Genomic DNA, 15,987 nt, shown 5'->3' with positions numbered 1-15,987 from the left:
CTTCTAGCAAACTGAGATTCCATTGTAGAGTTAAGATCATAATTAGGCCAGGATAAACCTTTTACAACTTATATAAAAAAGAAATTATTACAATCTCTAACATGGAATTCTGCACAGAAATTTTAAAATGAGTGATGTCAAAATAATTCAGGGATGGAGGGAATGGGTCAGGATATATATGAAAGAAAATTGGCCATGAACTGATAATTATTAATGCTGGGTCATAAGTATACTGAGTTCATTATACTATTCTCTCTACTTTTTGTATACATTTGAAATGTTTCCAAATTATTATTGATATACTAACATGGAAATGATCCAAGAGTATAGAACAAAAAAAAGTTTATAAATATATTAATATAAACTATGACACTATTTAGAATACATTCTAAACATCTATACAATATATTAATATACATTTCTATGGGACAATTTTCTTATACCAGTTTGACTAATTTTATATTTTCCCAGAAAATAAATACATATGTAAATGTACAGAAGAGACCTGGAATATTACAAACCAAACTGGTATCGATGGTTACCACTAGAGAGAAGGGAGATACCAGCATTGTGAGTATTTATGAAAGGAGAATGTTAGCCTAATCTATAAAGCTTTAATTTTTATGTAATTAAAATATAAGAGGTTATACAACTGCATGTATTTATCAAACCCACAGAACTGTCCTGCATCCTGTCTGTAGTGGTGGTCACATGAATTGATGAATGTGTAAAAACTCAGAGAACCATACAACAACAGAAATGAAGTTTATTGTAAAGTTTAAAAATTAAAAACAAAAGCAAAAAAACCTCATATAACTAACACCTAAAGAGAGTAAATCTGGCTGTATGTAAATTATACCCCAATATACTCCATATTTTAAAAATAGAAAGAATCTAATTTTAAAAGAACAATCATAATATAATCTGTTTAAAGAATAAGGGTGTAAATTACATTCATGATATGAAAATTACCTATATTAATTTTTAAAACAGATTACAAGACATGTGTACTACATATGTCTATAACATGATCCCACTTACATGTGGCCCAAGGAAAAGCAGTGGGGCTCCCTGTGGTAACAAATATGGAAAAGTAGTTAAGGCCCTGACAGCAGTGTCACAGGATCTGATTGTTCAGTTAGCAGAGGCACGCATGAAAGAGTTTGCCAAACTGAATATAGCTCTTAAGAACTTACTTTGAGGCCCCACCAGGCACTGTCAAAGATTCCCTTCCCAGCACACTAGAAAGCATTCTCTACCAGCAGATTGGTCTCTGTCAAATTATTTATAGGAGATTGGTTCACATACTCAAAATGATATGAATATTTCTAATTATATCCAAACATGCCAAATGTCACTACAAACTATGCTGAGGGTTCATGTTGCCAAATGTCTTGCCCTAACAAAGAGGAGGTAGCTGCAGCATCAGCACATTAGTTCCTATATAAGCGGGGCTAACCCTTGTGCCTTATCTCTACCAAGAACCCAGAGGTAAGTGATGGGGGCCTTGGGGCTCAAAGGACCTGAGGGGGCAGAAAGAGCTGACCCCATGGCCATCTCTGAGCATGAGACAGTTGCTCTGAACTTTGACTTTTCTTTTCATAGAGCCAGGCTTTAGGGCAGGGAAATTTTAATTCTACAACTATATTACTGGAATTTCAAGTGCCACTAATAAGAAACTTGTTGTTTTACAGTGCGGGACAGTTTTGAACGTGCATTTTCATCTGGAACTCTAGAGGTAAGACTCGGCTTTATTCAGTTATTGATGACAAAGGGGATTTAGTCTAATGAAGCTGTGAACAATTCTTAATTCTGTACCACTTCCATGTTTTTGCAGTTATATCAGTAAAGAGCATTTCCAAATGACTGCTTATAAATGCTAGAAATTCATTTTCTCAGAATGTCTTGTTCTCAGAGACTACCCTTACTTGAGTTCCAGGATTAAAGGACCATTTAGGAAAGAATTAGCTTTGACAGTGAGTTCTCAGCTGTGCTTAGAGCTGTCCAGGGGCAATAGACTCCATGCCAACCTTCCTCTACTGCGGAACATTGAATACTTAGACATTTTACAATTTTTTTAAACCCCAGAAAAATTCTTATCTAAAACTATAAACACAAGCACCTTGTGAAAACCATAATATTTTAGCTACTTTTGATGATTCAATGTTATTTGTCATCGTTAGAAAGATTTATTATTCATTTTAAAAGTTGCAAGTATTACACCATTAGGATGCTAAATGCCATGACTAATTTAAGAGTGATCCTGCCCTTTCCAAACTTATTACCTGAAAGTAAAGGAAAAACTTAATCTAACACATCAACACTGCAGAGGCATATCTGTCAATCAGAAGACAATGGCTTACATGCATGTGATGTACTCTTAAACTTTTTGCTCTTTTCTTTTTATGGGTGGAAAGAAAAGAACAGTGTGGAATTCATGTGGGAAGATGGGCCTTCATGCTAGAGCTCTTTCTTTGTGGTTAGCTCTGTTAACTGACAGCTGAAATCCCTCATGTCAAAAGGAGACTGTCAAAAAAGATTTTGGAATTAAGGCAATGTTAAGTCTCTTGGTAACAAGTCAAATGACGAAAAATCCAGAATACTAGAATGTATTATGAGATTCTCTTAACAACTCACTGAGACACATAACACCTAATATCAAAATAACATCTACTGATGTTAACAATAATTATTTGATTTATGAGAGATAATGGCCATCTAAAAATCAAAGATATTCCTGGTAGTTTTGAAAATATTGACTTCATTTGCACAAAACAAACTTTCTTTCCTAACTATATCATTGTCTTAGCAGACGGCAGATGCAAACATTATGCAGAAGAAGTAAGGATTAAATAATGACAATTTCTATAAAACAATCCATCAAGAGTTTTAGCTATAGAGATTCTTAAGTTTAGAGATAAAAAAAAAAACAGGTAAGGATTCCATGCTAATTCAATTGTAGGTATCCTGGCCCTGAGGATCAAGATATTTGATCTGGAAAGGAAATTTGCAAAGTCCTAAAACTGAAGCCCCAATTACAGTCTCATTCCAAATTAGTCCTTCGGACAATATTAGAACACTGGGGATTTGCCAGACTAGAGGAATAGTTCCAGTGCAGGTTCCGCTCAACATTTCTTCCATTTCAAAACCTAACTCACATTTATAACTTCTGCTTTTTATTTCTCCTTCTCCCTTGTTTTTTTCCCCCAAGGCAATATACTTTGCTAAATAAATCGCAGCCATGAGTGCGAGTTCAGACGCTGAGATGGCCGTTTTTGGCGAAGCTGCTCCCTACCTTCGAAAATCGGAAAAGGAGCGGATTGAGGCCCAAAACAAGCCTTTTGATGCGAAAACATCTGTCTTTGTCGCGGAGCCCAAGGAATCCTACGTGAAGAGCACCATACAAAGCAAAGAAGGAGGAAAAGTAACTGTAAAGACTGAAGGTGGAGCAGTAAGTGAAAACATAAGGAGAAAATACTCCCATTTTATTTCTCTATCTCCTCAGTTCAAGAGCTGAAGCCTAGCTTACTGAGAATCTCTAAGCTATTGTCAATACAAACACCCTTCTAGTCAGGATATATACATAAGATTTGAAAGACAAAAGGAATTCACAGCAGTTCTCCTGTCTCCCCTTCCCAATTTCCCAGAGGACTTCACCCTACTAAAAGTAAAGGCCTTTACTATTTTCCTTCAATTCCCTACTTCCCAGTGTAAATCTCCAAACCTGGGAGAAATAAAAACTAGTTCCTCTTATCAAAAGTTAAAAATTTACTTAAATAACGTATTAATATCCCTACTACTTTCCCATTATAAAGTTTCTTGTAATGAATGAAAGGAAAATTAAAAATGTAACCTATTAAAATAATAAAAGGATATAAACTGATAAATCTGGAATGAGAAAAAGAATACGGGAGGAAAAAAATCTAGAAAAAAGTGTCCTAACTTGTCATAGGAAACAAATTTTCTTAACATCAAAATCTGAAATGAATATATTTTCTTGGCTTTTTTAAAAAGAACACTGAATGACATAATGAATGACTATAATGTACAATTATAGTCTCATACCAGAATAAATAGGCAAACATAAACTCAACCTCCAAACATTAAAACAAATTGGTCTCTTGCTTACTTACCAGACTCTGACTGTCAGGGAAGACCAAGTCTTCCCTATGAACCCTCCAAAATATGACAAAATTGAGGACATGGCTATGATGACCCATCTCCATGAACCTGGAGTGCTGTACAACCTCAAAGAGCGCTATGCAGCCTGGATGATCTATGTGAGTACCCTTAAACATCTCTTTTTATTTCATTTATTTCTCTGAATAAAAGCAACATCCGCATGTTGAATTTTCTGATTTCCCCAGACCTACTCAGGCCTCTTCTGTGTCACTGTCAACCCCTACAAGTGGCTGCCGGTGTACAACCCCGAGGTGGTGACGGCCTACCGAGGCAAGAAGCGCCAGGAGGCCCCGCCCCACATCTTCTCCATCTCCGACAACGCCTATCAGTTCATGCTGACTGGTGAGTGAGTGAGGCATCTACTGACAGAAACATGCAAGCAGAATCTTTGATGAACAAACAGACTTCTTTCAAGCCACATGGGGCTTCACTGCTTTCAAAAAAACTTTCACAGCCATGATGCCCTATGTTCTTCCCAGCAGCCATCTCTATTTTACAGATGAGTAAAGTGAAGCTCCCTGAAGTCATTGTCCTGCCCAAGCTACTCCAGTAGGAAGTAGAAGCCTAGGTGAAAAAATTAGCAGATCTCTGTAAATGTATTATTGCTTTCCATACTTTTTTAGTTCACAATTTGGATAGAAAACAAGTTGATTTTTTAAAAATATCCACATCCATGGTAATCAAAGAAAAGAGTTATCAGCCATAGCTAGAAAACTTCGTGAATTCTTATCTTTATTTTCAAATGTCACAGCTAATATTGCCAGCCTTTGGGGTAGAACATGAGTAAAGAAAGAGCTATGACTTTCCTCCAAAGATTTTGAAGCTCTGTCCCATTACAATGAAAGAAAAAAAATCTTTCTTTTTTATTTGAGAAAAAAAATCTCTTTTCTTAGAAAAAATTTTAAAAAGTTATATCACATTCTGTCATTCCTGCTTTAGGAAAGGACAAACAACCAGCTTTGATGTGCATTATAGGCCCACATACAGCATTTAAAACCCTTCTTCTTCACACATCAAATGCACTGCCTTTGGAAATATTCTAAATTCCCAAGTTCCCATTGTTCCATGGAATTTTGGAAACTGAGGGTTATTTTTCTTGTTTGTTTTATTGAACTTGTTTTTAAATTGTCTCCTAAAGGGGGAGAGAAAAGAGAAAGGAATAAAATAGGAATCTCCCATTACAAATTGGCCAGCAATTCTATTCTATGCCAGTAAATTGTTCTTTGGTTGTCAACAGAAGCTACTACCTCTCAGAAATTATCCAAACGCTGGCTCATTCGGAGGTTTTAATACTCAGCAGCTGCATTTACACAGCTATGTACACCACTACCCCTACTGACGTCCCCAGTCACCAGGCTTTACTGAGGCTGCTCCAAATTCAAGGTTATTTATGGCTCCCAAACATAATTTTCATATAAAATCAGGCATATATTTTAGCATTGCAAAAAGAGACTAGAACATTGTTTTCTTATCTATGTTCCCACTAGATGTGGTATGATCTTCCATGATTTTTTATTAAACTGGAAAAAAAAATCAAACTCAATGTGATCCAAAATCTGCATCTACTTTCCTGAGTAGAACTTTAAAGTTCTCTAAAGTCTATCTCCGCTTCTACATCTAAATAAAACCCAGATTTGTAACTATTGTCTCTGAATAGATTTTTAGAGTTTAGTATTCTCTAAAATCTATCAGTATAGAATCAGAGATTTAACAAACCGGCAAATGGATATAAATACAACATATGAGTCACATAACTTGGTGTTTATTCTTATTATTTAGAAATGTATATAGCATTAAAATGAAAATAGAAGTAAATAAACACGAACATTCACAATTCCAGACCTCTTCCTTATTTACTATTACCAGCATTCAAAATACGACATCAAAAGCTAAGAGGAGACCATGCAGCAGAAAAATATATAAACTGGAAGTCAAAAGATCTAAATATCTTTGAACTTAACTACCTAAGTAACTAATATTAGAAGTCAATTATTCTTCTCTGGGTCTCAGTTACTTTTTTCTTTTAAAAGAAAGCTTAAGTAGCAATTTCTAAGATCTCTTATGATTTTGAAATTCTATAATTCTTACTGAAGTATTTATAAATAAAATTATATGATGCCTGGGGTTTTCTTTTAAATAATCCAGGAGACTGGGATAAGGTATGCATGATGTAAAATTGGCCAAATGTTAATAACTGTGCAATGGGAGCTCATTATAATTATTGTCTCTACTTTCGTGTATGTTCGAAATTTTCCATAACAAAAGTTTTAAAAGTTAATAAAATATACACCTCACACCCATTAGGATGGATACTATCAAAAAAATACAGAAAATAACAAGTATTGGCAAGGATGTAGAGAAACTGGAACCCTTGTATACTGTTGGCAGGAATATAAAATGATACAGCTGCTGTGGAAAATAGTACGGCAGTTCCTCATCAAATGAAAAATAGAATTACATGATCCAGCAATCCCACTTCTGAGTATATATCCAAAAATATTGAAAGCAGGGTCTCGAAGAAACATTTGTACACCCATGTTCATAGCAGCATTATTCACAAAAGCTAAAACAGGGAGGCACAGCAAGTGCCTGTTGACAGATGAATGAATAAATAAAATGTGACATATACATACAATGTAGTCTGCCTTATAAAAGAAGGAAATTCTGACATATGCTACAACAGGGATGAACCTTAAGGACATATGTTGAGTGAAATAAGCCAATCACAAAAAAGAAAAGTGTTGTATGATTCCACTTATATAAGGTATTTAGAGTAGTCAGATTCACAAAAGAGAAAGTAGGATGGTAGTTTCTGGGGGCTGAGAGGACTGGGGAATGGGGAGTTAGTATTTAATGAACACAGAGTTTCAGTTTTACAAGATGAAAAGAGTTATGGAGATGGAGAGTGGTAATGGTTGCACAACATAATAAACGAACTTAATACCACTGACTTATATGTACACTTAAATATGGTTAAAGTGGTAAATTTTGTTATGTGTATTTTGCCACAACAACAAAATTAATAAGTACAAAAAAACCCCACCCAGATGATTCTTTTTCTCTTACTCCAAGAGGCAACTGGCTATTTTGGAGGCTAAACCCAAAACCAAAACCATAGATGACATATTCAAACAGTTAAAAAGAACAAACTGTTTGATCTGAACTCATTTTTTAACTGATTATCTTGATTTATTTCACAGATCGTGAGAACCAGTCCATCCTGATCACGTATGTGATATTTTTCCCTCTCTGATTTGCAGTGATTGCCTTACATGTTGACAATGTAGGCCATAGTTCTGATCTCTTCTCGGGTTTATGTTTGACAGTGGAGAATCCGGAGCAGGGAAGACTGTGAACACCAAGCGTGTCATCCAGTACTTTGCAACAATTGCAGTTACTGGAGAGAAGAAGAAGGAGGAATCTGGCAAAATGCAGGTGCGTCTGATAGTCAGTTAGAATCAAGACTGTCAGGGCTCTCAGATATATGGAGCCCCAGATGTGAGAACTGCTCTCGCCTTTGCAGGGGACTCTGGAAGATCAAATCATCAGTGCCAACCCCCTACTGGAGGCCTTTGGCAATGCCAAGACCGTGAGGAATGACAACTCCTCTCGCTTTGTAAGTCTCTTAATCACCAAGGGGTCTTAGCCCTTAGCTTCCAGAGTGGCCATGTCCGAATTATTATTTCAGTTGCATCTCTCTGTGTGCTTCAGTTTTCTAATACTAAATAATCTCTATCTTTTCAAGGGTAAATTCATTAGAATCCACTTCGGTACTACAGGGAAGCTGGCATCTGCTGATATCGAAACCTGTGAGTAACAGAACCACTGAAAATCAAACCAGAGAGACAAGTGATTTCATTTCTAGGAATATTTTGCAACATTGGCTACGCACAAAGCCTGTAAAAGAGTGATCTGCTGCCAGTGTTGCCTGTGAGCTAATGCTAGATTTATCCATAATCCACTAAGTGCACCATTTATTTCAATCTCAGACTGCTGGTTCTGTAGTATAGCCTAGAAAAAATCCTGCTCAGAAGAAACCATGACTTTTTTTTCCAGGGCAAATACTAGGGCTTCCTATGGATTCCTATGAGTTACCTATGGGTTCCCAATACATCTGCATGATTTGATTTTTTTTTCTTTTTTTCAGACAGAGTCTCACTCTGTTGCCTGGGCTAGAGTGCCGTGGCATCAGCGTAGCTCACAGCAACCTCAAACTCCTGGGCTCAAGCAATCCTTCTGCCTCAGCCTCCTGAGTAGCTGGGACTACAGGCATGTGCTACCATGCCCGGCTAATTTTTTCTACATATTTTTAGTTGGCCAATTAATTTCTTTCTATTTTTAGTAGAAACGGTGTCGCTCTTGCTCAGGCTGGTTTCGAACTCCTGACCTTGAGCAATCCACCTGCCTGGGCCTCCTAGAGTGTTAGGATTACAGGCATAAGCCACCACGCCAGGCCTATGATTTGCTCTTGATCTGAATTTTGGAAGATGCTTCCAAGGTGGCTCCTCACACCAAAGTAAATCTTAGGTGATCCACAGACGGAGGGTATATTAGGGATCAACTAAAATACAGAGGTCATGGATCCTCCACATAAGAAAAAACATTTGTTCTAGAGCAGGTATGCTTCAGTTGCTGCCCTTAGATGGTGAGAACCATGGGCAATTGCCATATTCATCTGCAAGTCTAATATGTACAACAACAGGATTGATCAAGTTGAAATCGCAGTGGAGTAAAACGTAATACCCCCAATTTTGGCCAGAGACACTAAGGTTCATTTAATATCTTAGAAGCACTGCTATTTTTTTCTAACTCAATCTCTCTCTCTCTCTCTCTCTCTCTCTCGCTCTCTCGCTCTCTCGCTTGCTCCCCCACCCCTCTTTCTTTCCAGATCTTCTGGAGAAGTCTAGAGTTACTTTCCAGCTAAAGGCGGAAAGAAGCTACCATATTTTTTATCAGATCACTTCCAACAAGAAGCCAGATCTAATTGGTAAGAAAGAACTTACATTCACAGGCTAGAAGTTAATCACTCTACTAACATCTTCTAATATTAAATGTATACCCTGAATTCTATGTACCCAGAAATGCTCCTGATCACCACCAACCCGTACGACTATGCCTTTGTCAGTCAGGGGGAGATCACAGTCCCCAGCATTGATGACCAAGAAGAGTTGATGGCCACAGATGTAAGTTACACACACTTTTTTAAAAATCCATCATGTATAGGAATAACAATGGCAACCCACTGTAGATGTGGTTACCTTAGAATATAGCATAAATTCTCCTCTAAGTTAGTCTCTTCTGCCCTAACTTTTGTCCTATCATTTCTTCTGGAAGAGTGCCATTGACATCCTGGGCTTCACTCCTGAAGAGAAAGTGTCCATCTACAAACTCACGGGGGCTGTGATGCATTACGGCAACATGAAGTTCAAGCAAAAGCAGCGCGAGGAACAAGCTGAGCCAGATGGCACTGAAGGTACCAAGTGAACCTCCATCTGGGTTTGAATGAGAGAATATAACCCCCCCAAAAAAACTCCTATTCTACACTTCACATCTCCTTTGTAGCTGTACTTCTGAAGGGTAAATACACATTCATACACACTGCATAATTTCATCATCCCCTCCCTTCCTTACATCTCTGTATCTCTATCATTCCTATCAAGCCCGAATAAGTTACAATGAACCCCAATGGCCAGCTATAAGCACAACCTATAAGACAGAATGAGATGGAATAGTGCTCTGCTTTGCCTTGGCAATCAGGGTGGGTATATAAGATAACTTTGCACACTGGTCTATTTTAGCACTAGCTAAGATAATCTAGTAACTAGCAATAGAGAATCTGCCCAAACACAGGGCTAGGAGTGAAAGATGCTCCTAGAGACATCTGCATGCATGTTTTGTCTATATATAAGCCTATAGACAACATAGGCAGCAAATCAAAAAGGACTTGAAAAAGAATGATCATATACTCTACATATGGAAAGAACACGCAATGTACAGGACCTACCATATAATGCTAGTCATCTGCCCTCAAAGCCTTTCCTGATCACTCAAACTTGATATTATCTCTCCTGCCTCTAAACTTTTCAGCAGTTACCTCTGTACCTGACATGTGGCATTTATTTACATTATAGTCATTGATAAAATTTTAGAAGGGAACTCTTATAGAGATTACCCAGTGAAATTTAATACCCATATTTTCAGATAAAGAAATTAATCCAGTAAGATTAAATTGGGAGGGGCAAAACTAAGATAAGAACTCAAATATTCTGACTTTTACCTCTCCCTAACAGTGAATATTTGTCTTATCCTTCCAACTAGACCAATGTGTCTTAAAAAACAGGGACTTTGGCTTTTACTTTGTATAAATATTACAATGAAAACTGATAAACTTATGTTTTTCATTGATGAAAAAATTCTCAAAAGCTTCCAGCAACACATCACTAAAGGCCAGTGTAACTGATCAAATATTTAGTTGCAAGCATATGCTCTAAGGTATAGGGAACTATATTTGATCTTCTATAGAATAATAAAAAAAGAAGTGGAGAGAAATGGAAAGATTAGGTTAAAGAAGATATCCACTACTCAACAACATTTCCTGAATTGTGCTTCTGCAGTTGCTGACAAGGCAGCCTATCTCCAGAGTCTGAACTCTGCTGACCTGCTCAAAGCCCTCTGCTACCCCAGGGTCAAGGTGGGCAATGAGTACGTCACCAAAGGCCAGACCGTGCAGCAGGTAAGTACATGACCTAAGTGAGTCACACACATCCCAAGCCTTCATGACACATCTTTAATAATGCCAATAAACATATATGTTCACATATAACATATATAACATAATAATGTCAACTTTATCTATGAAGGTATACAATGCAGTGGGTGCTCTGGCCAAAGCCGTCTACGAGAAGATGTTCCTGTGGATGGTCACCCGCATCAACCAGCAGCTGGACACCAGGCAGCCCAGGCAGTACTTCATTGGGGTCTTGGATATTGCTGGCTTTGAGATCTTTGATGTGAGTTATCTTCATATTAATAAAAACTGAGAGATAGGCAATTGTGATCTTTTATATACTTATTAACAGGTATTATCATTATTCATTTACATTTGTAGTATACACATTGCTTGCTCTAACATTGTACCTAGAACAAGTGCTATCTCCAAAATACCTAGGAGATAACAGAACGTAATAATAACAGCTAATACTTATTGAGTAGTCAGTGTATTTCTGGCACTATACTAGGGACTGAAAATGTTACCTTATTTGATCTTCAAAACAACCCAAGGACTAGCTAATATTATCCTTAATTACATACAGAGGAAACCAAGACACAGGGAAATCAAAACACCAGCCAAAGATCCCACAGCCATTTAAGACAAAGCCAGGAGAGGACCCCAGATCTGTAGCGTCTGGTCCATACACAAGATATCTTCCATGGAGAAAAAAAGGCTCAAAGGCAGAAGCCCAAAGACAAATGATAGTCTTTCCCCTTCCAGGTTCATCTTACACAAACTATTTTATCTCTAGGGCATCAGCTTCATCATCTATAAAATGAGGGAATAAATCATAATATTATAAAGACTTTTTGGATCTTCAATTGCTGTGATACATGAGGTCCCTACTTTCACACACCCTAAAAAGGGGGATTTGCCAAATGTTTGATATGGATAGAAGAGAAATTAGGCATATTCATTTCACTTTATAAAACAAGAGCTTTATATTGCAGTCTTAAGATAAGCTTTCCTGAATAATGGGACAGCCAAAGGTGAAAATAGGAACTTTCATCTTGAATTGGAGAGTGGGAATGGTAACAGAAGTGAGGCTTTCAATAACTTATATCCCCCCTTACCCTTAAATCTGAACCCTAACACACAGCACTATGGTTGTACTTTAATCTATATTTTTGCCCATGTAATCTTAGAGGTCAAAGGAGATGAATTCTACCAGAATGCTTGCTGTTTAATTGATACCTGGACCCCTATATAACGCCCAGAATTCATGAGAAAGGTTCATGTCAATAATAATCATTTTTTTCCTGGGAATTGTGAAGGAACAAAAATTAGTTTAAATTGTATGTCATTACTATCTTCCACATTTTTCCAATAAAAGAATTTTTAAGTAATGAATTTTACTACTATAAAAACTCATTCATTAATAATATTGGAAATCTCTACTATTTTGTGCAGTTTAACAGCCTGGAGCAGCTGTGCATCAATTTCACCAATGAGAAACTGCAACAGTTTTTCAACCACCACATGTTCGTGCTGGAGCAGGAGGAGTACAAGAAGGAAGGCATCGAGTGGACGTTCATCGACTTCGGGATGGACCTGGCTGCCTGCATCGAGCTCATAGAGAAGGTAGGTCTGTTTGACTTCTAAAGAAAGGTCAGGCTGTAACAATAACTTTCCCAGATGTCTTAATTCTAGAAAGTATTACTGTAACCTCAAATAGTTTGAGATCTGAACAAACTGGAAAATTACTATTTTGAAATTACTTCTTTAACTTTTACATAAGATGGATATGACAGTTTAGTTTTGTTATAACAAGTTTTATTGTGATATTGAGTCAAATCCAATTTTAAAACAGCACTGAAAACTCTATTTGAGATGGCCTGCTTCAATGGAAGCAATGCCTTCATTAGTATTTTATTTTATTTTATTTTTTTGAGACAAGAGTCTCACTTTGTTGCCCGGGCTAGAGTGCCATGGTGTCAGCTTGGGTCACAGCAACTTCGAACTCCTGGGCTCAAGCAATCCTCCTGCCTCCGCCTCTCAAGTAGCTGGGACTACAGGCATGTGCCACCATGCCCAGCTAATTTTTTCTATTTTTAGTTGTTTGGCTAATTTCTTTCTATTTATAGTAGAGATGGGGTCTTGCTCTTTCTCAGGCTAGTCTCGAACTCTTGAGCTCAAGCAATCCTCCCGCCTTCCAGAGTGCTGAGATTACAGGCATGAGCCACTGCGCCCAGCCTCTTCATTGCTTCTTAATCTATCTCCATTATGAGCCAAGATGTCAGTAATAAAAATATTTTTTCCAAATAAATATTAATATATAAATAATATAGCTAGTGCTTTGATGAAAGCTAATCTGCCTGAATTTAAGAAGTGAAACTGTACATGCTACTTTATAATCCATCTTTAAAGAGATTATGTACAGAAAATATCTTAAATAAGGTTATTTATATATACTGTTTAATTATTGCACATAGAGCCAATATCATTCTAAGCCCGTTAGCCTTTTCAAAGCGAAATAAAACTCTGATAAAGATTTATTCCTTTAATAGGGAAAAAATTGATAAATACATAACATTTTAACAAGTCACCTCCACATGCTGTGCTGACATTTGGAGTTTGTACCTAGCTACTCTTTTAATTAAAATCATGCTACAGATTGAATGTGAGAAGGAATGGTGGAAAAGTCATTCTAGTAATAACAAAGGAACTTCTATGAGCTAAGACCTTAGATTATTTCATTAATTGGGGGTATTAATAATTCAATCAAATGATAGCCACCATGTCTATATCTTTTGAGGGAAGTTAGGTTGACACAAATGTCTACTTTTCTGAATCCAGCCACTGGGCATCTTCTCCATCCTGGAAGAGGAGTGCATGTTCCCCAAGGCAACAGACACCTCCTTCAAGAACAAGCTGTATGACCAGCACCTGGGCAAGTCTGCCAACTTCCAGAAGCCCAGGGTGGTCAAAGGCAAGGCAGAAGCCCACTTCTCCCTGATTCACTACGCTGGCATTGTGGACTACAACATCACTGGTTGGCTTGACAAAAATAAGGACCCCCTGAATGACACTGTGGTTGGGCTGTACCAGAAGTCCGCAATGAAGACTCTGGCTAGTCTCTTCTCTACATATGCTAGTGCTGAAGCAGGTACTTTCTGCGCCCTTAATCTAAATTAAACCTATTCCCACAGAATGTTCATATAACATATGTTCATATAAACCTCTGGTATTCTACTCTAATTGAGGGGTTTTCTTTTCACTTCAGATAGCGGCACAAAGAAAGGTACTAAGAAGAAGGGATCATCTTTCCAGACTGTGTCTGCCCTTTTCAGGGTAAAGTACAAATTTAATTTGAAAAATCTATTCAGTTTCTATGAATTACCATAATTATAGGATTTAGAATAAATTATAAGGGAATGAAATGTTAACAGGAATCACTTCAAATATTCACTCTTGTCAGGGTAGAGCCAAAGAAATACTCCTCCTGTAGTGATGGATGCTTTTACCCATTTTTCCTCATTATGATTATCTAAAGTTTTCAGCAATGCCAAAATGTCCTTAGAAGCTGTCTTATTATATAATGAGGCTGATTTCTAAAGAAGCGTAATAGCTAAACTTCAAAGCTGTCCCCGTGGACGGTTGTATTCTTATTCTCCTAATGTTGCCCTTTGAGAATAAGCGTGAGATACACTCATTAGGACATCTTCCACCAAAACACATCTTTGTCCTCTGAGATGGATTTAATTTTTTATTATAGCTGAAAATCATCTAAAAAGCCAAGCCTAGTGATTTAAATGGATGATCAAGCTAGAAAACATCTCTCGGGATGATTAAAAGAACAATAATTTTACTATAAAATAATGTGACTTTCTTACATGGCTTATGAACTAGCTCTTCCAAAGGGGAATATACTAAATGTCCGGACTAATGGCTGCTTTATCAAAATTTGTATTGCTAAGTCTCATTCTTTTTAAAACTAAAATGCAGATATCACATAGACTTAAGCCCTAAACAAGAAAATGTGTTTGTTCTTTTTCTCTCTCACTACCCACTTGTAGTATTTTACCAAATAAATTCTTGTTTTATCAACTTGTTCTTATTCATGTCTTCAAGATTAGAAACTCACATTACTTATTTTCTTCATTTCCTAATGTTTAACCAAGATGTGAGGGAAAAAAAAGTGACTTCTTAAGAGCATACCTAAGAAATACTGGAAAATATTTGTATGTGAGTTTTCTATGACTGAGTAAAACATCATCCTCTGTCATAATCAATTATTCTATCTCTGGAATAACTCATCCCTATATGTTTCAGACTGTAGATATTTTCAGGTAACCAAGATCTATCCATGCAAGGTTATATAGTCTCAAAATTTTAGGCTCTTCAAAAAGCAAAGCAAAACAAGAAGTTCAGAGGTCCCAGGGAATAATAAACTCAAGGAAGGAATGGTAAAAGTTAGGACAATTGCTAACCTAGATTACCACTGTAAACTGCTACTGTAAAAATTATTAGCACTCAGAGAGAAGAAAGAGACCTCAGAGATAAGTTCAATTATTTTTAGATAAGACCCAGAAAGACAAAAGGAATTTTATAGAGTCAGGCAGCTCATTAGTGGCAGAGAGAGACCACAGTCTTTTGTCTTCTGATTCCCAACTGAGAAACACTTCCTGTGCATCAAGGCTACTGCATTTGTAGTATGTTTACAAGACATAACCTAGGTGTTATAAATGAATATCTTAGAAATATGTATTTCTTCCCAATACTTTAGCCTTTTGGTTATTTGGCAGGCTAGAACTCTTGAAACCTTCAAAATACAGAACAACTGAAGCCTCATAGACTTATGTCGTAGTTAAAAGACTGCCTAGGTTCATTCTATATAATTACAAAAAAAGCAATCTGAAATCTAACTTTCTCATCAAATCTCTTCTTTATGGTTTTCTAGGAAAATTTAAATAAACTGATGACCAATCTAAGAAGCACACACCCTCACTTTGTACGGTGTATCATTCCCAACGAAACCAAAACTCCTGGTGAGACACAAAGCATGAAATAATCAAACAGTCTTAGGTTTGCAA

General features: G+C 36.9%; 1 protein-coding gene across 1 annotated transcript in view; it reads left to right on the top strand.

Moving 5' to 3' along the window:
- The first annotated feature begins 1,694 nt into the window (after positions 1 to 1,694).
- The window catches only part of LOC105878375 (myosin-8), a 30,852-nt gene continuing 16,559 nt past the window's right edge, over positions 1,695 to 15,987 (top strand). The window contains exons 1-17 of the mRNA XM_012777766.3: positions 1,695 to 1,738; positions 3,212 to 3,451; positions 4,137 to 4,280; positions 4,368 to 4,524; positions 7,383 to 7,410; positions 7,509 to 7,617; positions 7,706 to 7,798; positions 7,928 to 7,991; positions 9,071 to 9,169; positions 9,262 to 9,365; positions 9,517 to 9,655; positions 10,797 to 10,915; positions 11,043 to 11,192; positions 12,365 to 12,535; positions 13,751 to 14,060; positions 14,178 to 14,245; positions 15,855 to 15,942. Coding sequence (XP_012633220.2) covers positions 3,242 to 3,451; positions 4,137 to 4,280; positions 4,368 to 4,524; positions 7,383 to 7,410; positions 7,509 to 7,617; positions 7,706 to 7,798; positions 7,928 to 7,991; positions 9,071 to 9,169; positions 9,262 to 9,365; positions 9,517 to 9,655; positions 10,797 to 10,915; positions 11,043 to 11,192; positions 12,365 to 12,535; positions 13,751 to 14,060; positions 14,178 to 14,245; positions 15,855 to 15,942 — 2,053 coding nt within the window. The 5' untranslated portion in view covers positions 1,695 to 1,738; positions 3,212 to 3,241. The remainder of the gene's footprint in view (positions 1,739 to 3,211; positions 3,452 to 4,136; positions 4,281 to 4,367; positions 4,525 to 7,382; positions 7,411 to 7,508; positions 7,618 to 7,705; positions 7,799 to 7,927; positions 7,992 to 9,070; positions 9,170 to 9,261; positions 9,366 to 9,516; positions 9,656 to 10,796; positions 10,916 to 11,042; positions 11,193 to 12,364; positions 12,536 to 13,750; positions 14,061 to 14,177; positions 14,246 to 15,854; positions 15,943 to 15,987) is intronic.

Source organism: Microcebus murinus, chromosome 18 (assembly GCF_040939455.1).
Source record: "Microcebus murinus isolate Inina chromosome 18, M.murinus_Inina_mat1.0, whole genome shotgun sequence".
Classification (NCBI taxonomy): domain Eukaryota; kingdom Metazoa; phylum Chordata; class Mammalia; order Primates; family Cheirogaleidae; genus Microcebus; species Microcebus murinus.
Note: the sequence above shows the minus strand (reverse complement) of the source record. Positions and strands in the feature narration are given on the sequence as shown.